This window comes from Hylobates moloch, unplaced genomic scaffold (assembly GCF_009828535.3).
Source record: "Hylobates moloch isolate HMO894 unplaced genomic scaffold, HMol_V3 SCAFFOLD_11, whole genome shotgun sequence".
Classification (NCBI taxonomy): domain Eukaryota; kingdom Metazoa; phylum Chordata; class Mammalia; order Primates; family Hylobatidae; genus Hylobates; species Hylobates moloch.
The window spans coordinates 92,074,843-92,101,849 of record NW_026652286.1 but is presented as its reverse complement, the minus strand read 5'-3'; the positions used below and the strand labels follow the sequence as shown (position 1 = coordinate 92,101,849).

The 27,007-nt window shown below is 41.1% G+C and overlaps 1 protein-coding gene and 1 non-coding gene across 5 annotated transcripts in view; one reads left to right on the top strand and one right to left on the bottom strand.

Annotated features, from left to right (window-relative positions):
* CBL (Cbl proto-oncogene) overlaps positions 1-27,007 on the bottom strand; it is a 107,606-nt gene that overhangs the window by 14,879 nt on the left and 65,720 nt on the right. For all 4 annotated transcript variants that reach the window (XM_032167696.2, XM_058446264.1, XM_058446265.1 and 1 more), the window contains 10 exons: positions 22,104-22,250; positions 19,961-20,117; positions 19,063-19,184; positions 17,893-18,030; positions 16,169-16,256; positions 15,689-15,820; positions 15,273-15,476; positions 8,957-9,088; positions 8,491-8,868; positions 6,116-6,210 (listed from right to left, as the gene is read on the bottom strand). In XM_032167696.2, the coding sequence (XP_032023587.1) occupies positions 6,116-6,210; positions 8,491-8,868; positions 8,957-9,088; positions 15,273-15,476; positions 15,689-15,820; positions 16,169-16,256; positions 17,893-18,030; positions 19,063-19,184; positions 19,961-20,117; positions 22,104-22,250 (1,593 nt within the window). The remainder of the gene's footprint in view (positions 1-6,115; positions 6,211-8,490; positions 8,869-8,956; positions 9,089-15,272; positions 15,477-15,688; positions 15,821-16,168; positions 16,257-17,892; positions 18,031-19,062; positions 19,185-19,960; positions 20,118-22,103; positions 22,251-27,007) is intronic.
* LOC116477515 (U6 spliceosomal RNA) lies at positions 4,090-4,195 on the top strand. Its single transcript, XR_004250486.1, has one exon. It is a non-coding gene; the product is annotated as a U6 spliceosomal RNA (small nuclear RNA).

Genomic DNA, 27,007 nt, shown 5'->3' with positions numbered 1-27,007 from the left:
GTGATCCGCCCGCCTCGGCCTCCCAAAGTGCTGGGATTACAGGCGTGAGCCACCGCACCCGGCCTAAACTTCTTTTCTTTATAGATTACTTAATCTCAGGTATTCTGTTATAACAACAGAAAACAGACTAAGAAGAGACAGGAATTTTGGGGTATAATGACAGCCAAGGTATAAGGGGCCAAAAAGGACAGAGGAGGGAACAGCAGAGAAGTATACCTGAAATGCCGGCAATTTTCCCTAGAGCTACTGCAAATCCCTAAACTGTTTACGAATGGGGCTAGATTTTGAGAAAACAAGCAGAAAGCAGCAATTGAAAAGCTAAATAGATATTTTGGCTGTCTTGCCAAGCTGGACAGAGTTGGAGTCACATACGGCCATTAAAATAATAATTTATGTGCTCAGTAAAAAAAAAAGATGGGATGGGCACGATGGCTCACATCTGTAATCCCAGCCCTTTGGGAGGCAAAGGTGGGTGGATCACTTGAGGTCAGGAGTTCAAGACCAGCCTGGCCAACACGGTGAAACCCTGTCTCTACTAAATATACAAAAATTAGCCAGACGTGGTGGTGGCACATGCTTGTAATCGTAGCTACTCAGGAGGCTGAGGCAGGAGAATCACTTGAGCCTGGGAGACAGAGGTTGCAGAGTGCCGAGACTGCACCACTGCACTCCAACCTGGGCGACAGAGTGAGACTCTGTCTCAAAAAAGAAAAAAAGGATGGAATCGATACATTTTAAAAAATCACATGGAAACACTAGAACTTAAAAATACAACACAGTCCCCAACTTACGATTTTTCAACTTTACAATGGTGCAAAAGTAATAAACATTAAATACACTTCTCTACTTACAATGGAGTAGTATCTGGATAAACCTAGTCGAAAATACTGTAAGTCAAAATGCACTTTCAACTTACAAGGGACATAACCCCATCTTAAGTTGAGGAGCATCTGTATCGAAAAATAAAACTGGGCAACACAGCAAAACCCCACAGCTACACAAAATACAAAAATTAGCTAGGTGTGGTGGCACACACCTATAGTCCCAGTTACTAGGGAGGCTGAATAAATTTAAAAATCAAAGAAAAGAGGCCGGGCGCGGTGGCTCACACCTGTAATCCCAGCACTTTGGGAGGCCAAGGCGGACGGATCATGAGGTCAGGAGATCGAGACCATCCTGGCTAACATGGTGAAACCCCGTCGCTACTAAAAAAATACAAAAAATTACCCGGGCGTGGTGGCAGGCGCCTGTAGTCCCAGCTACTCGTGAGGCTGAGGGAGGAGAATGGCATAAACCCAGGAGGCGGAGCTTGCAGTGAGCCAAGATCGCGCCACTGCACTCCAGCCTGGGCAACAGAGCGAGACTCTGCCAAAAAAAGAAAAGAAAAAAAGAAAATAAAAGAAAAGGAAAAAAAAGAAAATAAAGTATGCCAAGAAAAAAATAATGGAAAAAAAAAAAAGACATCAGCATAAGAGCTCTCGGAGACATAGTGAAAAGGTCTAACATTCCGGAAAAGGTAGTCCCAGAAGAGGACAAAGAGGGACTGCAATATTCAGTCTGTTTTCAGGAAAAGTGGCTGACAATGTCCTAAAACTGATTAAAAATATCACAAACTAAATAAACTTTACCAAACTTACGAAGGTTTGGTTCTAGTTAGTGTTTGAAAAAGAAAAGGAGGCCAGGGTGCAGTGGCTCATGCCTGTAATCCTAGCACTTTGGGAGGCAGAGGCAGGTGGATCACTTGACATTAGGAGTTCGAGACCAGCCTGGCCAAAATGGTGAAACCCCATCTCTACTAAAAATACAAAAATTAGCCAGGCATGGTGGCACATGCCTAAAATCCCAGCTACTTGGCTGAGGTAGGAGAATTGCTTGAACCTGGGAGGCAAAGGTTGCAATGAGCTGAGATCGCAGCATTGCATTCCAGCCTGGGGACAGAGTGAGACTCCGTCTCGAAAAAAAAGAAAAAATAACTTATGAAAACTTATGAAGGATTAAAAGATAAATACAAAGAAAACCACAAAGGAAGATACAGTAAAACTGCTGGGACCCAGAGGGAGGGGAAACATTTTGTAGGCAGCTAGGAAAATAAGCATTATCATTTTTTTTAAAAAATATATTTTTATTTTTTGAGACAGGGTCTCATTGTGTTGCCCACCCTGGAGTGCAGTGGCACAATCATGGCACACTACAGCTTCGACCTTCTGGGCTTAGGCGATCCGCCCACTTCAGCCTCCTGAGCAGCTAGGACCACAGGTGTGCACCACCACGCCCAGCTACATTTTTGTATCTTTTTCATAGAGATAGGGTTTTGCCATGTTGCTCAAGCTGATCTCAAATCCCGGAGTTCAGGCAATCCGCTTGCCGCGGCCTCCCAAAATGCTGAGATTATAGGCATGAGCCACTGCACCTGGCCTATTTATCTGGCCTATTTATTTATTTTTCAGTTTTATTTTATGTTCTTTTTTTGAGACGGGGTCTTGCTCTGTAACCCAGGCTGGAGTGAAGTAGTGTCGTCACCACTCACAGCAGCCTCCAAAGTCCTGGGCTCCAGCAAACCTTAGCCTCCCCGGTAGCTGGGACTATAGGCGTGTGCCACCATGCCTGGCTGATTTTTTATTTTTTGTAAAGATGGGAGTCTTACTATGTTGCCCAGACTGGTCTCAAACTCCCAGACTCAAGTGATCATCCTGCCTTGGCTTCCCAAAGTGTTGGGATTACAGGCGTGAGCCACCACTCACAGCCAAGAAACATTACCTTTAAAGGAGTAACATTAAGGCTGACAGCTAATTTCTCAACAGAAACAATGGAAGCCAAAAGAGAGTGGAATGATATTTTTAAACTGCTGAAAGAAAACAACTTCAGTTCAGATGCTACTCTGGGCCAGGCGCAGTGGCTCAGACCTATAAATCCCAGCACTTTGGGAGGCTGAGGCAGGCAGATCACTTGAGGTCAGGAGTTTGAGACCAGCCTGGCCAACATGGTGAAACGCTGTCACTACCAAAAAATAAAAAATTAGCTGGGCATGGTGGTGTGTGCCTGTAATCCCAGTTACTTAGGAGGCTGAGTCAGGAGATTTGCTTGAACCCAGGAGGCGGAGGTTGCAGTGAGCCGAGATCATGCCACTGGACTCCAGCCTGGGTGACAGAGCAAGACTCCATCTCAAAACAAAACATACAAAACAAAACAAAAACAGATGCTGTATTCAGTGAAAGTATCTCTTTTTTTTTTTTGAGACAGAATCTCACTCTGTCGCCCAGGCCGGAGTGCAGTGGCAAGATCTCGGCTCACTGCAAGCTCCTCCTCCTGGGTTGACGCCGTTCTCCTGCCTCAGCCTCCCGAGTAGCTGGGACTACAGGCGCTCACCATGCCTGGCTAATTTTTTTGTATTTTTAGTAGAGACAGGGTTTCACCGCATTAGCCAGGATGGTCTCAATCTCCTGACGTGATCCGCCCGCCTTGGCCTCCCAAAGTGCTGAGATTACAGGTGTGAGCCACTGCGCCCGGCCAAGTATCTTTTTAAAAAATTAAAAGTGGGCTGGGCACAGTGGCTTCCGCCTATAATCCCTGCACTCTGGGAGGCCAAGGCGGGCAAACCACTTGAGCCCAGAAGTTCGAGACCAGCCTGGGCAACATGGCAAAACCCCATTTCCACAAAAAATGCAAAAACTAGCTGAGTGTGGTAGTGTGCATCTGTGGTCCCAGCTACTCGGGAGGCTGAGGCAGGAGAATGGCGTGAACCCCCGGGGGCGGAGCCTGCAGTGAGCCAAGATCGCGCCACTGCACTCCAGCCTGGGCGACAGCGAGACTCTGTCTCAAAAAAAAAATAAAAAATAAAAAATAAATAAAAATAAAAAACTTAGCCAGGCACGGTGGCGAATGCCTGGAGTCCCAGTTACTCAGGAGACTGAGGCGGGAGGATCTCTTGAGCCCAGTACATTGAGGCTGCAGTGAGCTAAGATTGAGCCTTTGCACTCCAACCTGGGCAACAGATCAAGACCCTATCTCTAAATAAATAAATAAAACAAACTAATAAGTCAAGAGTGCATGATGGAATCTCTTGATAACTATTAAATAATAGAAGGAGTTGTGCTCACTTCAGCAGCTCATACACTACAACTGGAACGATACAGAGACGATTACCATGGCCTCTACGCAAGGATGACACACAAATCATCAAGCGTTCCATATCACACACAAAAAAATCTATATATATATATATATGGAGTGAAATGGTATAATACAGAGGTTATGCAAATACTAAAAGACAGGTGATGTAGCCACTTTCATATATGGCAAAGCAGACTTAAGGCAGGCAAGAAATAGAACTACAAAGTAAAAGAGGTATTTGATTATAATAAAAACTTATTTAGTATCAAAAATTCTAAATTTCTATGTACCCCAATTACATAGGCTAAATATACAGATAACACAAATAAATATAACTAAAAGGAAAAGAAAAAAACCACAGTCATAGGTGGAGAATTTAACATTCTCCTCTCAGTTATCCAATAGCAGAGAGATTTAAAAAAAGATTCTAGGGAGATAGAAGATTTAACACAATTAACAAACTTGACCTCATTAACTTATATAGAATGCTACAACCCAAAAACTGCAAAATACACATTCTTAGGAACTGAGGGTGATACAAATTACCAAATTTTACCATAAACTAGTTGACAGTATGGTTTCTGACCACATTGGAATAAAGCCAGCAGTAACAGAAGGATAACTAGAAAATTTTCAAATGTATGAAAATCAGGCAACATATGAATAACTTATAAATTAAAGAAGAAATCACAAATAGAAAAAGTATGTATTTTGAATTTAATGAAAATATGACATATCAAAATGGGTGGAATACCATAAAACATCTGTTTGTGTTCCCCCTAAAATCATCTGTTGAAGCCCTTATTCTCAGTGTGCGCACAGATTTTTATCAATAAACACAGTCAGGCTTCTGTATCCTTGGGTTCCCTGATTGCAACCAAGTTTGGCTCAAAAATACAGCATTCATTAGAGCCCACATACAGGAAGGGCCAACTTTTCATATTTGTGGTTCCACAGGGCCAAGTGTGGGACCCGACCATGTGCGTTCTGGTATATGCTGGGGTCTTGGAACTAATCCCCTGCATGCATATATACTGAGGGGTGGCTGTATTTGGAGATGGGGCCTCTAAGGATGTAATTAAGGTTGGATGAAGTCGTAGGGATAGGAGGACCCAGATCCAGTAGAGCTTGTGCGTGCTCTCTCTCTCTCTCTCTCTATCTGTGCAAACACTGAGGATAGCCATGTAAGGACATAGTGAGACGCAGGAAGAGAGCCCTCACCGGAAAGCCACCATGCAGGCACCCTGATCTCAGACTTCCAGCCTCCAGAACTGAGGGAAAATAAATTTCCGCTATTTAAACCACCCAATATGTGGTATTTTGTCATGGCAGCCTGAGCAGACCAACATAGCATCCATTTCATAAAGCTAGAAAAACAGCAAATTAAACTTAAAGAAAGCTGGAAGAATAAAGAGCACAGAGCAATGAAACAGATGGCAGATATCCAAAATTACTTCCTTGAAAATATTAATAAAATTGACAGACCCCAGCAACACAGATCTAGGTACATGTATTCAGAAAAAGGAAAAGAAGGAAATACTCTAAAACATAAAATATAATTATTTCTGGCCGGGCACGGTGGCTCACGCTTGTAATTCCAGCACTTTGGGAGGCCGAGGCGGACGGATCACGGAGGTCAAGAGATCGAGACCACGGTGAAACCCCGTCTCTACTAAAAATACAAAAAAAATTAGCCGGGCGTGGTGGCGGGCGCCTGTAGTCCCAGCTAGTCGGAGAGGCTGAGGAGGAGAATGGCGTGAACCCGGGAGGCGGAGCTTGCAGTGAGCCGAGATTGCGCCACCGCACTCCAGCCTGGGCGACAGAGCAAGACTCCGTCTCAAAAAAAAATATATATATATATATACACAATCATTTCTACATGGTGCAAACAGAGATTAATTTTTATTTTCTTTTTTACACTTTTCTGGGTTTTCTAAATTTTCTGCAAGTAAGCTTTTTACAAGTACCAACTCCACTGTACAAAATATAGCTTTAGCAGACTTACCTGGCAGCCAGAGAATAAATGGCATTGGCAGATGAGGAAGGTTTGATTTTGGGGTGGTCACACTCTGGACCTACTAACGGGCTGCTATTCATACTCTGGAAAGTAAAGAAAAGTGTTGAAAAACAACTTTCTTACCACAGCTGAGCCTCTCCTCTTATTGAACCTTTTCAAAATAACAGTAACAGGTACAAACGTAACTCTCAATGCCATGCCCAGGGGTTATCACACCTGACCAAATGCTTAGGGGCCTTAGGGCTCCGAAGAACCTTCAAATATAAAGTTTAGGGAGGTGGAGATCTACAAAGAACCAGGGAAATGAACTTTTGGTTTAATTCTAAAAAGATTTGAGTAAATTGGCTATCTACACAAATACCATTAGTATCTTAAATATCTGTATCCAAACTCAAAATGGTCATTCTATATTCATGCTGCCAGAAAGTCAAACCTAATCCACACTCACTAATTAGGCTGTCCACCCCACAGGTACCACCTGAGTGTTACCCTTTCTCTGCAACCAAGAGATGCCATTCACTTAGTGCCACAACATTTCTCAACTTCACTTGTCCCATTCTACCTCCTTAGATTTCTGACTGCCTACTTGCCGATGCTTCCATCAACTGCTCATTTCAAATTCAACAGTCAGCCAGGTAAAAGCTTCGTTTTCATGCGCATGCGGTACACGTGTGGTACTTCTTATCTTTTTTTCCACCCACTGACTGCTTTTCAAGCCTTAACAAGTCTTTATTTCATGCTCTCGAAAGGCTTCGACCTAATCTAGCTGCCCACTCTGCTCATAAACAATGATTCTCTCTCTTGCTCATTTAGTACTGGCTATATTAAACCCCTTTGTTATTCGTCAGTCTCTCCCAAACTCACTTGCTTTTTCCTTCATCCTGGAATAATCTCCCCTGGGATCAGCATGGCGCATCCTCCCTACTGCTACAGGTTTCTGCTCAGAATTGTACTCTATAACTTCACACACTTCCCACTCCTATGCCAGCTTTCTCTATACCCTTCTTTGGGCTATTTTTCTCCATAGCACTTGTGACTGTGAACATACTATGTTATTCAATTAACATGCTTATATTCCATCTTCCTCCCATTAGAATATAAACTTTATGAGGGCAAGACTTTTTCTTGAGTGCATAAATGAACAAAACATCAAATATTCCTCTCCCACCTCCCAGTTCTGGACCCTTTCTTGCATATTTAGACAAAGAACCAATAACCAAATGCTCTTCATTTCCTACCACATAAATTAAAATTCTTTTGGGAGAGGGTATTCAAGTCTCTGTAATCTAGTGTGATGTTCCTTTCCAGCTTTCTCCTACTGACAAAATTTCTGCTCTAAATAACCTAATCATCATTCCACAATACACCTTAAGCATTTCTGTCACTGTGGCTGTTATCAATCTGAAAACCGTATCCACTTTCCAAAGAAATACTTCAGATTCAGATGCCACTCCTTCTATAAAGTCCTCATGATTGCCCTATCTGGGAATAACCTCGTATTTCTCTAAAACTTAAGTGTCTTCTAGTTAGATTACAAATGGCATTTATAAAAGGACATTTACTGCAATATTTACAAACTGCCTCATCTGGTCTACGAACATACACGCTTTTTTTTTTTTTTTTTTTTTTTTGAGACAAAGTTTCACTCTTGTTGCCCAGGCTGGAGTGCAATCACCTGATCTCAGCTCACTGCAACCTCGGCCTCCCGGTTCAAGTGATTCTCCTGCCTCAGCCTCCTGAGTAGCTGGAATTACAGACACCCGCCACCAGGCCCAGTTAATTTTTTGTATTTTTAGTAGAGACGGGGTTTCATCATGTTAGCCAGGGTGGTCTCAAACTCCTGACCTCAGGTGATCCACCCGCCTCGGCCTCCTAAAGTGCTGTGACTGCAGGTGTGAGCCACCACGCCCAGCCATACTTCTTAAGGGTAGGAATTATGTTACAGCATCTCTGAATTCCATATAAAATCTATCACAAAATTTCAACCCATAAACTTCTATCCACACATATTTCTTTTTCTTTCTTCTTTTTTTTCAAGACAGGGTCTTACTCTATTGCCTAGGCTGGAGCACAGTGGCGCAATCACGGCTCACTGAAAGCTTGGCCTCCTGGGCCCAAGCAATATTCCCACCCCAGCCTCCCAAGTAGCTGGAATTACAGGCACGTGCCACCACATCCAGATAACTTTTGTAATTTTTGTAGAGACAGAGTTTCACCCTGTTGCCCAGGCTGGTCTCGAAATCCTCGGCTCAAGCGATCCGCCCACCTTGGCCTCCCAAAGTGCTGGGATTACAGACATGAGCCACTGCGCCTGACCCATTATATTTCTCAACAGGTTAGATAGTTTCAAAATTAAGACTCACCATGGAGGTATCCAGACTGAACGTGCTTCCGAGCCTAGGCACATCTGGTCTGGGCTCCATTTGTGAGGGCAATGAAAATGGAAGTGAGTGCCGGTTGGTTAATTCTCTTCCTGTCCAGGGATCACCGGAACTTGGGGCAGATACTGGTACTTTGGGGATTGGCCGGGGCAGCCATGAGTCTCCAAGGCGGCTAGAGGGGACAGGGGGCAGTTTGTCTCTGGACGGACAATCGCCTGGTGTACAAGGCAAGGGGCGTCTTTGAGGTCGGGATTCCGCTCCAACAGAATAAGGCCGGTCTGGAGGCGGTGGTGGTGGAAGATCTCGAAGTGTGGGAGGTACTGGCAATGGTTTGTCTTTATGAAGGGAGCCAGAAGCAGCCTGTGGAAGCAGGGTGAAAGCAAATCAATAAAAACCCACTAGTACACAGCAAAGAATCCAAAAACTGCAGTAATGAAAAATGCTTTACCTTAGAAGCAGTTCCAAGAGCAGAAGCACTTGAGGGAACACATACTCGCTGCGGCAGAAGGTCAAGTCGTGGTGGCACTGGGGGAAGGGAAGCTTGTGGGGCCATGGAGAATGGAGAAGGCGGCCGTTCCACCTAGGGTACATAAAAAATTTAACAGGTTACTCTCGTTTGGGGAAATGGCATCTTTCAACTCTCCTAAAGCTGTGGATGGCAAATACCATGGGAACACTTACAACTACAAATGGGCCAGACTTAGGTTTGAGGTCGCACACACCCTCTTAAAAAACTTCCAGAGACTCTAGACTTCCTGAATAATTTTTGTGTCACCATAAGAGGGCACTCTCAATCACAGAAACACCATACCCATGGCAAGCCACAGGTAATCTATCTGGAAAGGACAAGGCTACAAAAAGTTTCCTAGCTTACGATTTTAAAAATTACTACAGTTTTCTACCCCCTTATCTTTGGAGAAAGAAAAAAATGTTTTCAAGATTAAAAATAGGAATCCATATAAGAAGAAAGGGGCAGGCCATGCATAGTGGCCCACATCTGTAATACTAAGATTTTGGGAGGCAGGAGTTCGAGACCAGTATGGGCAACATAATGAGACCCCGTCTCTACAAAAAATAAAACACAAAATTAGCTCGGCCATGGGGGCACACAGCTATTTGGGAGGCTAAAGCAGGAAGATTACTTGAGCCCAGGAGTTTGAGACTGCAGTGAACCATAATCATGCCACTGTACTCCAGCCTGGGCAACAGAGCAAGAGCCTGTCTCGACAAAAATAAAAAAAGGATGGCGGTGGTGGGGGTGCAGATATTAATCTCTTAACAAAGTACCTGGGAAAACAATGTTTAAGGGACATAATAAAGAAAGAGATCAATGATGGTGAATTCGCTATGGGTTACTAAGATATGAAAGAGGATGAGAGTCGGTACAGTGGCTCACACCTGTAATCCTAGCATTTTGGGAGGCAGGAGGATTGCTTGAGGCCAGGAGTTCAAGACCAGCCTGGTCAAGACAGTGAGATCCCCCTAAAAAATTTTTTTTAACTAAAAACTTTTTTAAGGTGAAATTTGTAAAGAAAAATGATCAAGAATATCACTAAAAAGCATCTTGAGTCCTTCCAAATAAATTATTTCAATTCAAGAATTAAGGTCAGGCACAGTGGCTCATGCCTGTCATCCAAGCACTTTGGGAGGCCGAGGCAGGCAGATCACGAGGTCAGGAGATTCAGACCATCTTGGCTAACACGGTGAAACCCCGTCTCTACTAAAAATACAAAAAATTAGCCAGGCGTGGTGGCGGGCGCCTGTAGTCCCAGCTACTCGGGAGGCTGAGGCAGGAGAATGGCATGAACCCAGGAGGCGGAGCTTGCAGTGAGCCGAGATCATGCCACTGCACTCCAGCCTGGGCGACACAGCGAGACTCTGTCTCAAAAAAAAAAAAAAAAAAAGAATTAAAAGGGATTAATATTTTCTGTCAATTTGAGCTCTAAAAAATGAGGTACCAAATTAGAAGAAAGAACACATATATAACCTTTTCCATTTCCCTGCCTATAGCAGGCTTAGGAATAGCTGATAAGCTTGTCAAGGTAAGCTGTCAAGAAATATACAGTAATTCATTAAAAAAAAAAAAATGCTACTCTGCATTTAAATTCCCCAACAGCAAAGCAACACTGACAAAGAAACAGCCATATTTAGTCCTGTTATTAGTGTTGGGTGGTGGATGACAGAAAAGAAAACTCTCATCTTTAGCTCTGTTTTATCCACATGCTTAAGATAACGGGCTCCCAATTAGCTGACAATGCAGCATGAGCAGCTAAACAGCTCAATGACAAAAGTCAAAGTTACTAGTCAAGCCTCCTCTCACTTCATCATAATTATTTTGTCAGTAGCTATATCCTGCTGATTTTTCCCTGAAAGATTCTCATATCTGTATATTTCATCTCATTCTACTTACCAACCCCAGACCTTATTTATTTATGGGAGACAGGGTATTGCTCTGTAGCCCAGGCTGGACTGCAGTGGCACAAACATGGTGCACTGCAGCCTTGACCTCCTGGGTTCAAGCCATCCTCCTGCCTCAGCCTCTCAAGTAGCTGGGACAAGGTGTGCACCACCACACGTGGGTTTTGTTTTGTTTTCTTTTTGGGCAGGGGGGCATGGGTAGACAGGGTCTTGTCATGTTGCCCAGGGTGGTCTCAAACCTCTGGACTAAAATGATCCTCCTTGCCTTGGCCTCCCAAAGTGCTGGGATTACAGGCATGAGCCACCGTGGCTGGCCGTGATTTATTAAAACAACCTAGTGAACTTCCCAACTTGTAGTTTATCTCACCACATCCTTCTGCTTACCACTATCAGCTTAGCCATTCTTAAACACTCACCAACTCAAAAACCACCAGTAACTCCCAATTTGCCCTGTTACAAAATCTCACCCTCCTGCCCGGCTTTCACAGGTCTTTCTAATCTGGTCTCTGCAACCAAAAGTATTTCCCACAACTCCGTAACAAGTGTCAACGCTGCTCTATTCAGGCTCATCTCTTCAGTGTTTACTGCACATGCTATGATTATTTCGACTTCCGTATCATTCTTCAAATCCTTTCCCCATTCTGGAAGGCCCTCTCTGCCCATCATCAATCTTTCTCTCATTCCTTAAGCACAGAGGGTTGAACTAATCATATTTTTAAATTCATGTCTCAACAGCATAATGGATCCTTGCAATATTCTTTTTGTTGTTGTTGTTGAGATGGAGTCTCACTCTTGTTGCCCAGGCTGGAGTGCAATGGCGGGATCTCGGCTCACTGCAACCTCCACCTCCCAGGTTCAAGCCATTCTCCGGCCTCAGCCTCCCAAGTAACTGGGATTATAGGCATGCGCCACCATGCCCGGCTAATTTTTGTATTTTTAGTAGAGACAGGGTTTCACCATATTGGCCAGACTGGTACGGAACTTCTGATCTCAGGTGATCTGCCCGCTTCAGCCTCCCAAAGTGCTGGGATTATAGGCGTGAGCCACTGCACCCAGCCGCAATATTATTTTATCGCAGCATATAAGGTTCCAGAAAAGGTGGAACCTTTAAAAATTTATAAATGGGAAATAAATGATCAGAGAAATACGAACATTTCCAAGACTTAAAGACTTAAAGGACATAAACATCCAAATAGAAAGGGTTTTATTACATACCTAGCTCAATGAAGGAAAAGAAACCCACAACAAACAAACCAAAAATACCCTTACATTTTTTATCAAATCAAGGACGAGGAAAATATCTTAAAAGCTTCTGGCAGGCCGGGTGCAGTGGCTCACACCTGTAATCCCAGCACTTTGGGAGGACAAGGCAGGCGGATCACGAGTTCAGAAGATCAAGACCATCCTGCCTAACATGGTGAAACCCTGTCTCTACTAAAAATACAAAAAAATTAGCCGGGCTTGGGGGCAGGCGCCTGTAGTCCCAGCTACTCAGGAGGCTGAGGCAGGAGAATGGCATGAACCCGGGAGGCAGAGGTTGCAGTGAGCCAAGATTGCACCACTGCACTCCAGCCTGGGCGACAGAGCAAGACTCCGTCTCAAAAAAAAAAAAAAAAAAAGGCTTTTGGTGACAGAGGGAAAGGAAGCACTGAAAAGCAAAAATACATTAGAAGCTAGAAGTCAGTGAAGCCTTAACAATTTAGAGCAGAATATTTATCAACCTAGAATTCTGTAACTAGTCAATTCACATTTGAGGGTTGAATAAAGGCATTTTAAGATACCAAAGTCTCTCACCCTTTCACAGAAAGCTACTTTAAGGACATAAACAAAGAAGTAGAGGAAAATACGGGAACCAAGGTACTCCAACAGAGGAGAGGCAATGAAGTCCCATGAGGATGGCAAGGGGACACCTCAGGGTGACAAGTAGTGTGGCACAGAGAATAACTGGAGCATACTGGAGTGGAACACAGATGACTCCTATTTCCTACACAGCAGTACACGGTATCACATACTACTATACTAACAGATTTTATTTCACAGAACTATATTGAGAGGATGTCTGAGAGTATGGTATGATTTGGTAGTGACAGGTACAAACTGAAAACTAAGAAAATAAAAATAATTATACCAGGAAAAGCAGAAAGTTGTATAAGAAAGCAAAACTAATTACTGTATAGTACGTTACTTGGCACAGTAAGGACTGAAATCAGGTAAACACTGAGTACTAAGCCAAATTCAAATAACTGTAGTGGGAGGATATGGAGTAGGGAGGAGGGAGACAGTAAGAGACCTAAACCCTCTCCCACAATATCTGAGGTGAAGAGATCAAGAATCCAGAAAAAGCAGTATAAGCATATGGTTAAGAAACACAGAGGCAGTAAACAGTTTCAAGAATTAAAACTCTGAACGAGCAGACAGAGAGGTGCTGGAGGGGCAGAGGCAGGAACCAATGTTTTTGTTAAGTTTTTTAGCAATTCTTTTAAACCTTAAAAAATTCCATGTGCATTCACCAACTATAAGTAGATTCAGTATATTAAAAACAAATCAAAATAAAACAAAAAACAACATCTACCAGGATGTGAAGAAACAGGCATTCTCATTCTTTTCCGTATCTTCAAGAGTGATTTCAAGACCAAAAAAGGGGGATAAACTTTAGTAACTATCCAAAAGTTAAATATTTTCACTCAAATTATTTTATTCATACAAAATATATAATGTAAGGAATAAAACATCCATGTACTTACCTACCATCCAGCTAAAAAACAAAATACCATTATCACTGTGATATTCCCATAAGCCCCTCTGGTAATTATAACCCTCCCCTCTATCACCGTTGAAATACACACTCCCTTATGCAGCAATCCCACTGCTAGCCTAGACAGACTTGTAAAAGCAGGCCAATATATGTAAGCCTGCAAACAATATGAATGTTCATTAAAAGGAAGACAAAATAAATTATGGAATGGCCAAATGACAAAATACATGAGGCTGGTTTTTTTTCTGTTTGCATTTCTACATGGCTAGGGAAAGTGTGTTCCTTTACTTCTTTCCTCTAAACTCCTATCTGACTTATAGTGTACCCAACAATTTGGAACAATGTTCACTGTCTGCCTTGTGTTGAAGTGTTTCACCTGCACATATGCCCTCTTCCTAAATAAAACGATTAGCTCCTTGAAAGCCTTGTCTTAGACTTCTTATCCCATATAGCACTCAACCATCTAGCACAATAAACATTTTGAAAAAGTAATATGCATTAACTGTAAAAAACTCAAATATTCCACAGAATTTAAGTGCTCTGAATTCCTATCCTAAGAAATAACGGTGATTAGTTTGGTATGTAGTCATCCAATTTTTCTATGTATATGCTTAAAAAATTTTTTTTACAGAAGTCACACTACACATTGTATACAATTACTATTTATTTATGAGACAGGGTCTCGCTCTGTCACCCAACCTAGAGTGCAGTGGTACAATCACAACTCACTCCCGCCTTGAATTCCTGGGATCAAGCAATCCTCCCATCTCAGTCTCCAGACTAGTTAGAACTACAGATGTACACCGTCATGCCCAGCTATTTTTTTTTTTTTAGGGCAGCATGGGGGCAGTGGTGGTAAAGATACGGTCTTGCTATGTCAAATTGCTGGGCTCAACTGATCCTCCAGTAGTTAGAACTACAGGTGCACAACACCATACCCAGCTTTTTTTTTTTTTTTTTGGAGTCGGGGGTAGAGATAGGGTCTCACTATATTGCCAAGGCTGGCCTCAAACTGGGCTCAACTGATCCTCCAGCCTCAGTCTCCCAAAGTACTGGGATTATAGGCGTGAGCTATAGGCATGCCCAGCCCCAACCTTCTAATGCCAAGACTCCATTAAAATAAAAAAAAAGGGAACAGAATTTATTCTAGTTGCATTAGCAAAAGAGCGTCCAGTTCTTTTATTTCTCCCTCATATTCTCCACCAAGAGATATGAATAAAGTCTTAGTCCTAAAATACAGACAGTAAGAACATGGGCCTTAAGCTGGAATGCTTGGTCACAGATGCAGCTCACAGATGCTTCAACCTACTAGCTGTGTGATCTTTGGCAAATTCCTTAACCTCTTTGTGCCTCAGTTTCTTCATCTGTTAAATAAGGATAATAGTAGTATGTACTCATAGGGTTGTAGTAAAGATTATATGAGTAAAAAACAAGTAAAGTGCTTAACACAGTATCTGTCATATAGTAAATGCTCAATAAACATTAGCTATTAATACTACCTATCATTGTAGCTTGGATATCGTTAAGTGTTTTACGGCTTTAAAACACAACTCATAATGGATTTTGCCAGTCTCCTAAACTGCCATCTTACCTTGGCACCAGCCAATTCCTTCATCATGAAGAGAGTATCATCAGCTCGTTCATCGTCGTCATCATCATAATTTGGGGAGGGAGCTCCCTCTGCTCCTTGCCTCAACAGGCTGCCACTCCCTCTAGGATCAAACGGATCTACCACGATGGGTTCAGTACCTTTAATTTCACATCGGCAGAAAGGACAGCCCTGACCTTCTGATTCCTGCAGAAGAAGCAAAAGATAGTAACAGATGCATCTGAAAATACTTAAAATATTAATCTACTAGAAAACACATTTCCTAGAGATTAAAAAAAAGTAAAAGTTTAAACCTAACCCCAAAAGCCAGGCCACCCCTTATATCAGTAAAAGCTATATAATACCGAATTTTCCAAGGTGATTACACAGCTGAAAAATGTCGCTGTTTAGATCCATACCTGCCAGGATGTAAGACAGGATGTGCACATGAGGTGTCCACAGGGCTCAATCTTTACATCCTTATCATTTTCAGCACATATTTTACACAGTTGGAATGTGGAGCCCATCTCACAGTATAATTCATATTGTTCCTTTTATTAAAAAAAATTAAGAGACTATTAGTTGAATAAATAACTGCAATTATAAATGTTAACAGAAAAAGTGAAGACTTGTTTCCTATACAAATTTTGTTTATATAAAAATGTCACAACAGTGGTTTATTTTCTATTAAACCAGAAAGCATCTAGTCTGGGTCCTATTTTAAGCTCCAGGGTTTAAAGTGAAACCACATACACACAAATTCAGTAATCTAGTCAACAGCTGAAATTCACTAATCTAGTCAATGGTGTTCCAATCAATTCAATTATGCTGTCAGTTCTATAAAGAACATACTAAAGCTTGTGTACAGTGATATGGTTATAATGCGAAACAAAACTCACCTGGGTCACTTTGATATGGTCTTGGGGAGTTGGTTCACATAAGCCAGTCAGATCAGGATTCTGATTTCGTCCATCAGGAAACAAATAGCTGTAAAGAGTAACCAACCTTGGGTTTTATTGAAGCCAATTTACCAGTGCTTGCTAATACAGACAAATGGAATCTGGGAGTTTCTCCATTCTAAAAGGGCAACTTGGTGTAAGTATAAAGATAAATCTTACTTCAAAAAAATAAATACTTCCAAAAAATAATACTTCAAAAAAATAAATAACACAGAACAGTTCAAAGATATTCTCCAAAAACTGTTATTCCTTCTCCAGGTAACAATGCCATAGGCTCTATCTTTTAATCAAGGGGTTGGTTAGCAAAGCTTTTCTGCAAAGGGCCAGATAGAAAATCATTTAGGATTTGTAGGCCACATTAGTCTGTGTCACATATTCTTCTCTGATTGTTTTTTCCAAAACGACTCTTAGGAAAAACTATCTTGGCTCACCCGGGAACAAACAGGTGGCCCATGGGTCACAGTTTACCCACCCATTTTTAATCAATGGATGGCCACCAGATAGAAATTCGTGTGTGTGTGTGTGTGTGTGTGTGTGTGTGTGTGTGTGTGTCAGATTCTTTTTATTTTTTTTGAGGTTGCAGTGAGTGATCTTGGCTCACTGCAACCTCCGCCTCCTGGATTCAAGTGATTCTCCTGCCTCAGCCTCCCAAGTAGCTGGAATTACGGACACCTACCACCACGTCCGGCTAACTTTTTGTACTTTTAGTACAGACAGGGTTTTGCCATGTTGGCCAGGCTGGTCTTGAACTCCTGACCTCAGGTGATCTGCCTGTCTCAGCCTCCCAAAGTGCTGGGATCACAGGTGTGAACCACTGCACCCAGCTTAAATTCTTAATTTAAACTGCATTTGCTTTTGACCAAAGACCTGAAACACCTTTATTTACAGGTTGAAGAAAATGAGAGACATCAATTTAAAAGCAATGTAACAAGATGCAAATTAAGCTACTGAGATCATCTACCAGGGAGATGCAGTTTCTAGCATCAAACTGTTCTGACATTTGGGGCAGCACTTCTTTCCGACCCAATGCTATTGTAAGTAAAAGATAATGTATAATATAAAATGTATTTTCCTAATCACTTTAAAATACAAGCTAGTTTTCTGCCATCTGGTCAACTGTTAGTATTTTTAAGTGTTTACCAACTGATAATTAATTTGAATTCTCAAAGGAATAGCAGTTCTGGAATAAATAAGGACTTAGTTATGAATAGCAGCATAGGTTACAAAAGCCCAAGGCCTGAAGAAATGCTGCTGAACAAAAGTGAAGTGAGGATGAAAGCAGATGAAGGCCACTGAAGCCTATGGCCATTAGGAACATGAATCACTTGAATGCCGGCTAAATAACTGGTCAAATTTTCTGCTAATTGGTATATTTTAAAACCTAACATAGGCTTGAAAATAAGTTAACATTTGGAAAAAAGAAAGATAAAGTTTATTTACGGTAATAACTGAAGCGGTAGGTAGAGAGTAATTTCACTCATGGAATCCCTAAAAAAGAAAAACAAAAGGCTTCCAGGACCTGAAGGTCAAATCAATATCATCTATTAATATTTTCCTGAATCTTAGTCTGCAGTTTAAGAAACCTGGCATAAAGTCATTAATGATGAGGTTGTACAGCCCCTAAGTTCCTAGACTCTAACAGATGGTATGCAGTAGGTACTCACAAGCCTTCCCTGAAGCCATCAATCAGTGCTTGGAAGAGAGGTTTATTGTGAGGGATTGTCTGGAGAATGTTCCCATCAGCAGTAACATACCCAATAGCCCACTGACCCAGACGAGTACAGCTCAGCCGGAAGATATAACTATGAACAGACATAAACAGAAGCTTTAGTAGATTATGCTGGTATTAGCGTGGAAGGCAAGGCAAGATACAGACAAAAATCAAAAGGATCGTCAAGAATAACAATAACTTTCTTTCTTTTTTTTTTTTTAAGACAGAGTCTGGCTCTGTCCCCCAGGCTGGAGTGCAGTGGCACAATCTCAGCTCACTGCAGCCTCCGCCTCCTGGGTTCAAGTGATTCTCCTGCCTCAGCCTCCCGAGTAGCTGGGACTACAGCATGTGCCACCATGCCTGGCTAATTTTTGTATTTTTAGTAGAGATGGGGTTTTGCCATGTTGGCCAGGCCAGTCTTGAACTTCTGATCTCAAGTATCTGACCACCTTGGCCTCCCAAAGTGCTGGGATTATAGGCGTGAGCCACCACACCCAGCCAAGAATAACTTCTTCTGAGCTTTAAGTCAGTGACAAGAAAAAAGAAAATATTTTAAAAAAGAGAGTAACTTCTTCCATGACTCCACACCAGAAGCAAAAGATACATAAACTCAATTCCTTTTTGTTTTTGTTGTTTTTGAGATGGGGTTTCGCTCTTGTAGCCCAGGCTAGAGTGCAATGGCGTGATCTCAGCTCACTGCAACTTCCACCTCCCAGGTTCAAGTGATTCTCCTGCCTCAGCCTCCTGAGTAGCTGGGATTACAGGCACCCGCACCACACCTGGATAATTTTTGTATTTTTAGTAGAGACAGGGTTTTACCACTTTGGCCAGGCTAGTCTCAAACTCCTGACCTCGTGATCCGCCCGCCTTGGCCTCCCAAAGTGCTGGGATGACAGGTGTGAGCCACTGTGCCCAGCCATAAACTCAATTCTTAAGTGGCCTGAAAACACTTATCAAATTATAGTATCTGAATTAAGTCAATACGTCTGATAAACAGATATCAATCCTATTGCAGAATCTTGGCTATTGCGAAACTAATCAAGGCCATGTTTCTTCTATACTAGTAGAAGTCTCAAGACAACAAAATTCAGAAGAATAAATCTCTTTGCTTCATTGCACTGACCTGCCAGGTTTGTGAATAAATTTCTGGAGCCGAGCTTTCACTTCGTCATACGTCAAAAAAGCCATGTAGCCAGGATGAGTTACGGCGAGGCTGTTCCAATTCCTGAGCAAAGAGGACCAGGGCTAAAGAAACGAGATCAATCACAGACTATTCAGGTCAGACGTACAACCAACTCAGAGGGCAATGAGAAACAAAACAAAACAAAACAAAAAAAAAACAACACCAACTCTCAATTCATTGTCAGAAATTTTTAATTATACCGTCACTCAAAGGGAAGACACACGTGTCCAGGAGATTTAAAAACTCTGAAAAGCTATGAAGAAAAGAATATATGCTTATAGGGAGAAACTTAACGATACAAAATGAAAATTCTAGAATTTGTAAAGCAGCTCTAATTAACAGTAGTGGGGTTGAACAACAACAAACTGAAAACCAGGATAGGGCCTATAGGTGCAACTAATAAATTCCAAATAAATGTGTATGCAAATTGGCACAGACAACACCAGAGAAAGCATTATTTTTAGAGAAAAAGAAAGGAGTTGTTTTTGAAGCATCTAAACATCTCAATATTAACAGTCAATTTCGATAAAACAGGAGAAAAAGTTGCAAACATACACAAATATCCAATATCAGAAAACTAATATATCCATATTCTGGCCATTCTACAAACATTAAAATGATACAAAAGAATAATATTCAATAATAAGGAAAGATGTGAGGAGAAGAAAGCAGGTGGTATAGCTGTCATTTTCACTACATATACATACACACATGTACACATATTTTTAATATGAGGTAGTTTTAATCTTTTTTTTTTGGCATAGTTCCTAAAATGAATTAAAATACTTTCATACAGACAAAAACCCCAAATGTTATTTTAAAAAAATTAGTACCCTACCTGAAAGAGTCGAGTAAAGATGTCAAATTCAAAAACCGAAATATAATCATTGCAGGTCAGATCAATAGTGGATTTCAGAGCCATGGCCTCCAGCCCAGAACTGATGGGATGCACTTCATGTAGAGCCTGTCGAAAGCTCTTCCAAGGGACTATTGTCCTGGGGTGGGGGTGGAGAGGAGGCACAAAGTGAAACAACAGAGATAATTCCAGGCATCGCCATAATCAAGGAAAGGAAGGAGATCCACACTAAGCTCTCAATACCAATATCAATTATCTTAATTCAATATACAGGTCAACTTCTTTAAGAACAGAAAGAAGGGGACCAGGCGCCATGGTGCATGCCTTTGGGAGGCCCAGCACTTTGGGAGGCCAAAGTGGGCAGATTGCTTGAGCCCAGCCTGGGCAATATGGTGAAACCCTGTCTCTACAAAAACAAACAAACAAACAAAATTAGCCGGACTAATTAGTTCCAGCTACTCTGGAGGCTGAGGTGGGAAAATCACTTGAACTTTGGAGGCAGAGGTTGCAAGTGAGATCGTGCCACTGCACTATAGCTTGGGCACCAAAGTGAAACCTTGCTGCAAAAAAAGAAAAGAAAAATAAAAAATAATTTACAAATAAAGACCGGGTCTTGTAATGTCATCCAGGGTAGTAGTCTCAAACTTCTGGCCTCAAGCAATCCTCCTGCCTTGGCCTCCTAAAGTGCTGGGACTACAGGAGTAAGCCACTGTGCCTGGCCAAAAATGAAGGCCTTTAAAGAGAAACTTGGGCCTAGCACAGTGGCTCATGCTTGTAATCCTAGTACTTTGAGAGGCCAGGGGGAAGGATTATTTGAGGCCAGGACCTCGAGACCAGCCTGGGTAACACAGCAAAATCCTGTCTCTGCAAATTAGCTGGGCCTGGCAGCACACATGTGTAGTCCCAGCTACTTGGGAGAACTGCTTGAGTCCAAGAGTTTGAGGCTGCAATTAGATATTATTGATTGTACCACTGCACACCAGACTGGGCAACAGAGTGACATCCTGTCTCAAAAAAAAAAAAAAAAATAACACGACAAAACCCAGGATATTTATATTTATACTTAAAAATACAAGCTTGATGCATAAATCAACCCATATAATATATATATAGACAATACGGCACAATGGAAAAGGTAAGCCACAGACTGGGAGAAGATATTTGTAATGTAAGTAACTAACAAAGAACTAGTAACCTATAATAAGAGAAAGATAAACCACTCAATAAGAAAATGGGTAAATCAGAAATAGGAACAGGCAAGTAAGAATAAGAATCTTGACTGGCCATAAAGGTGAGAAGAAGCTCAATCTCCCTTCTCATCAGGGAATATAAAGCAAAATATTACATCAATTCACATCGCCAGCGTTAGCCAAATTGTGGGGCTACTGTAAAATATGAACTGGTACACCATTTTGGAAAGAAATTGGACAATACTTAGCAAAGCAAAAGATGTAAAACCCCAAGACTTAGCAATTCCACTCCTATGTATGTAAATAAAGACAATTTCTTGCATATGAAGACAACTTAGATATTGTTCACTGCTGATAGCAAATAATGTGAAATGTACATGTCCATTAAGAGCAGAATGGGGCTGGGCATGGTGGTTCACGCCTGTAATCCCAGCACTTTGGGAGGCCGAGGCGGGTGGATCACGAGGTCAGAAGTCGAGACCATCCTGGCTAACACAGTGAAACCTTGTCTCTATTAAAAATGCAAAAAATTAGCCGGGCGTGGTGGCAAGCACCTATAGTCCCAGCGACTCAGGAGGCTGAGGCAGGAGAATGGCGTGAACCCAGGAGACAGAGCTTGCAGTGAGTAGAAATCACACCACTGCACTCCAGCCTGGGCAACTGAGCAAGACTCCGTCTCAAAAAAAAAAAAAAAAAAAAAAAGCACAATGGAAGGGGAGAGAAAGGGAAGAGTATTCAAAGAGCATGGGTTTCAATTTAATCTGCAAAACAACAGGGAAAAAACTTAATATTTAACCAAAGCTAGGAAATATGTACACATATATTACTTTTCTCAGAGAGTTCCCAAATTTTAAATATTTCATTAGTAAAAAAGTAAAGAAAAAACTCATAAGCTTTAGTTTTTCATAGTTCAAACTCATTATTCTGAGACTTACTTTTCCCCAAAAGCTTTTCTCCAAAATTCTGCAGCATCTGCTTTAGTAATCCGAAATGTGTCTCCCTGAAAGAGTCCACTTGGAAAGATTCCTTTTAGTTCTGCCAGCATGTGGCTGAAGATGAGGGACAGTTTGGTTAGATTTCGCCTACAAATGATCAGAATGCAATAATTAAACACATACAATTATATTTTAAATGCACCAAATTCACCATACAAGATGTATAATTAACATGAATATTAAAATACATTTAGAAAGAACTTCTTCAAATATTCTTTCTGGCCAGTATTATTCAAGGATATAAAAAAGTAGAGAAGAGAAAAGAAATGTGCTGTTGAGGATGTTACATATTCAGTGATATTGTTGTCCTTATTTAAAGAAGGGTTTTAGAAACTTTTTGCTCTAAGATCATATGAAAGATACAAATACAATGAAGAAATACTGTTGCATTCACTGCCTCCACTTTTATCTCCTCCATTCAAATAGACATTATGAAGTAAACAAGAGAAAACATTTAGTCATATATTTTAAAGCTTTTAATCTTGAATTAATAAAGCTTAATAGCTAAGCATGAACATGGACAAATTTACTTTTTTAAGATGACAGGTAAGAGAATTCAACAAATAAGTGTAAGAACTTATGCACTGCTATAATCACTCTATCACAAAAGAAAAAAATGTTAGGAAACCAATGTATTATTTCCTGCTTTGCAGGTGTATTTATCAAGTATATTTATCATCATATAACATATCTAAATAAAAGATAAAGTCTTAATAAAAAGAATTTTTAAGTATCCAGACCTAATAAATGTTTTCTTTCACTAAATCAGATCTTAAAGAGATAAATTTTACCCAAACTCCTCTTCCTTTACCAAAAATGAGATGCTAACATCCAAACCACACAAAAATTTCTACGTAAGTGCATATGGTACTGTTAACAATTAGTTAATTTTGTTCTCACAACCTGTTTAATGGATATGATTACAAAGATGTCATACAGGCTGAGAGTGGTGCCTCATGCCTGTAATCCCAGCACTATAGGAGGCCGAAGCAGGCGATCACTTGCAGTCAGGAGTTCAAGACCAGCCTGGCCAACGTGGCGAAATCCTGTCTCTACTAAAAAATACAAAAATTAGCTGAGCATGGTGGTGTGCACCTGTAATCTCAGCAACTTGGGAGGGCTGCAGCAGGAGAATCCCTTGAACCGGGGAGGCAGAGGTTGCAGTGAGCTGAGTTTGTGTCACTGCACTCCAGCCTGGGTGACAGAGCGAAACTCCATCTCAAAAAAAAAAAAAAAAAAAGTCACACAGTACCATTTAACATACTAGATGTAGTCTCTACTTTTCCATGTGTCCTTTGATCAGATTACCTTTGTTCTCTTTAATGCTATTGCCACAGAAACAGCATACAGATGATATAGATACTATTACACTAAACAAGCTACTGAATACGTGTCTATTTTCCTTTGACCCAATAATTTGTATTTATGTATTCAAAAGTTTATTCTTGTCATATAAATGTACTATATTTACTTATTTTGAGACGGAGTCTCACTCTGTTGCCTGGGCTGGACTGCAGTGGTGTGATCTTGGCTCACTGCAAGCTCCGCCTCCCAGGTTCATGCCATTCTCCTGCCTCAGCCTCCCAAGTAGCTAGGACTACAGGTGCCCGCCACCATGCCCAGCTAATTTTTTTGTATTTTTAGCAGAGATGGGGTTTCACCGTGTTCGCCAGGATGGTCTTGATCTCCTGACCTCGTGATCTGCCAGCCTCAGCTTCCCAAAGTGCTGGGATTACAGGCGTGAGCCACAGTGCCCAGCATAAATGTACTATAAAATTTCAAGTCAAATAGTGATCAGTTACTGATTGCCTAACAATCCTCTATTAGGAACAGATTTTTCTTTTTTAATGCTCTACTGGAAGGTCACCATCAGTGCTATCTTTGTCTTTCGTGGATAAAATGCGCACCAAATGATCCAAGTCTTTATATCCATGACTTGTTCGAAAATGCTACTGAAATGTTTTTTTGGCCGGGTGGGGTGGTTCACGCCTGCAATCCCAAAATTTTGGGAGGTCAAGGCAGATGGATCACTTGAGGTCAGGAGTTTGAGACTAGCCTGGCCATTTCTAAATAGTCTAAAAATACAAAAATTAGTGGGGCATGGTGGCGCATGCCTTTAATCCCAGCTACTGAAGAGGCTGAGGCAGAGGTTGCAGTGAGCTGAGATCGTGCCACTGCACTCCAGCCTGGGCGACAGAGTGACAATCGGTCCAAAAAAAAAAAAAAGCACTTATCCAATCTTTAAAGTCCATTAACTGTTTTCTTCCTAGCACCTTGAGATCCTTTGATTATTGTTTAATAGAATTTCTACCATTTACCAAAGAGAAAATAGACAAGATCAAGAATATATCACAAATGGAATATGAAATAGGTAACGTGAAAGAAACCCTGCAAAGCACAAGTTAATCCCAATGAATTTACTTTCCAGTCTTCCGCAGGACCCTAGACTGCACAATCAGCAGCCTGAGGCTCAGACATCTACATCTACATAACATTCTGTCAAGCAGTAGTCCTTAAACTATATTACTGAGAACCTACTATGTGTGTGAAGAACTACACTAAACAGTATAGCAGGATAATGAATGAGATGATAGAAAAAATGTGTCACACTTCTGAGGTTATACCAGAGCTCTTTCTGAAGCAAACAGGTTTGAATTTTACTTCTTCCTGAACATGATCTTGCCTTGGGTTTTGCAGTGTTGTCTTCTCTTGGTTCTCCTACTTCCTTTTGTTCTTTCTTGGCTTTTCTCCCCCATCGTCTTAAGCGGTATTTCCCAAGAATCTGCTCTCTGCTATTTTCAGTTCTTTCTCTGTGTACTCTCTCCTCTTCCTTTGCCATCTCAGGGCTTTAAAAACTACTTAGCAAACAATGCCCAAATCTTAGGCCTTGGTAGTTTTTCCAACTATCTACTCTACCACATTTCCTCCACTTGAATGCTAGCACCTCAAAGCAACATGTTCAGAATTAAACTAATTTTTCTCAAATCTGCTCTTTCTTCACGTACTTTACTTCTGTATTTAATGACAACACCATCTTACTTCCCACAAGTTCAAAACCTGAAGAATCTTCTCAGCTTCTTTCATTTACCGTGTTCTCCATATCTGATTAGTCAATTTGTTGCCAATCTGTCGTCATTCCTACCTTCGATTTATGTGGTGTTGGCCTAATGCAAACTCCTTGGTAATAATTAAAATTAAAATTAAAATTCCAGTCTTGGTCTTCAGTGTCTCTTTCTATGCAGGTCCAATTCTTATGACATTTAACTGCCTTTTGAAGAAGGGAAAAAATAAACAACCAATTTTCACAGCCAATGGGATAAAATCCAAACTCAGCTTGGATTTTAAGGCTTTCCATTGACCTGGATCTAACCTTAGTTCTTCACTAAGAAGAACTTCACACGAAGAAGAAGAACTAACTTCTTAGTTCTTCACTAGTATGTTCTAGCCAAACCAAGTACTTCACCTTTTCTTACACCTGCCACTCTTCTTTGTTTCTTGGCCTTTGCCTATCTGTTTCTCTGGTCTGAAATAAGACCCAGTTTAAATGTCATTTCTTTAGGAGCCAGCTAGACATAATAAAATGCTCAACAACCCCAGCGTTTTCTCTGCAGTTCTCTTACATCATCTGAACCCATTTTGCACTATAGCTATTTGTGCACACAATGGCTAAATCTATTTCTGACTTGTATTTATATCCCTCTGGGCCAAGCAAATGGCAGAAATTTCTAATGATCAATATACCTTCAGAAAACATTTGAGTGCCTACTATGTGCTAGGCTCGGGGTGAATACAGCAATGAACAAAATAAAATTCTTGCTTTTATGACATGTACATTCCCATGAGAGTGTTATCAGATGGTAGGAGGAAAGTGCTGTGAGGAAGAATAACACACAGTATGAGAAGCCATGCAGGACTGCTGTTTAGGGAGGGTAGTCTTAGAGACCTTATCGAGTGTTGGTTTTTAAGCTGAGTCTGAAGTGAATACAGGGAGTGGGTCTTGGAATAACTGGACCAAGCTGGTTATCTTTGGCTCTTAAAATAATTTTCTACCGAAAATCTACCAGGTACCTAGCACTATGTTGGATCAAAAATAAAATATGCATACCAAAATAACAAGACACAGGAAGCATTTTTATTTTGTAAAGTAAGCCACACACACAAAAAGTTATTGACCACAAAGATGTAATGGCACCAGGTACCTAAGAGCAGTTCAAAGTGCCGACAGTTACGGGAAATCAATTTAAGACATTTTCCTACTCAATAATGCATCCCTCCAAAAAGCCTGCTTACATTTCTTAAAACCACCAGAGATATCCACTGTAAGCATCACACTTCTTAAAAGGAAATAATGAATTTACAGAAGTCCATGGGTCAGAGCATTTTGTAATCAATCTGAAGCTTATGGTTCAGTGTCTACAGTATATGGGGCAGAATTTAATCAGCAGAATCTGTCTTAACATGTAAAAAGAATGAGGCATGATATAGACATTTGAGTTTACATGGTAAGCAATACTTTAAAAAATTCTGTCAGCAGTTACCTTAACTCATATAATGAGTTCTAACGATTCTCCAAATATCTACAGAGGAACACAACTGTTCAATTTTTTGTAAATGCCCTGAAGACAGAACTTTTCTTTCTTCAGTTCTAGTAGCAGCAAGCAGTGCTGGCTTTCCTTTAATAGAGTAACACAGTGCTGAGGAAGGGGGTCATTCACCTTCTACTCTAGAACCTTCGCCTTCAGCTCTAACCATCTAAATCTACGTAACTGCAAATTCTACTCTACAGCCTCCATCTTCCTCTTCTCTTTTCCTCTCACAACTTCCTCATAATCAAATGCTGATTC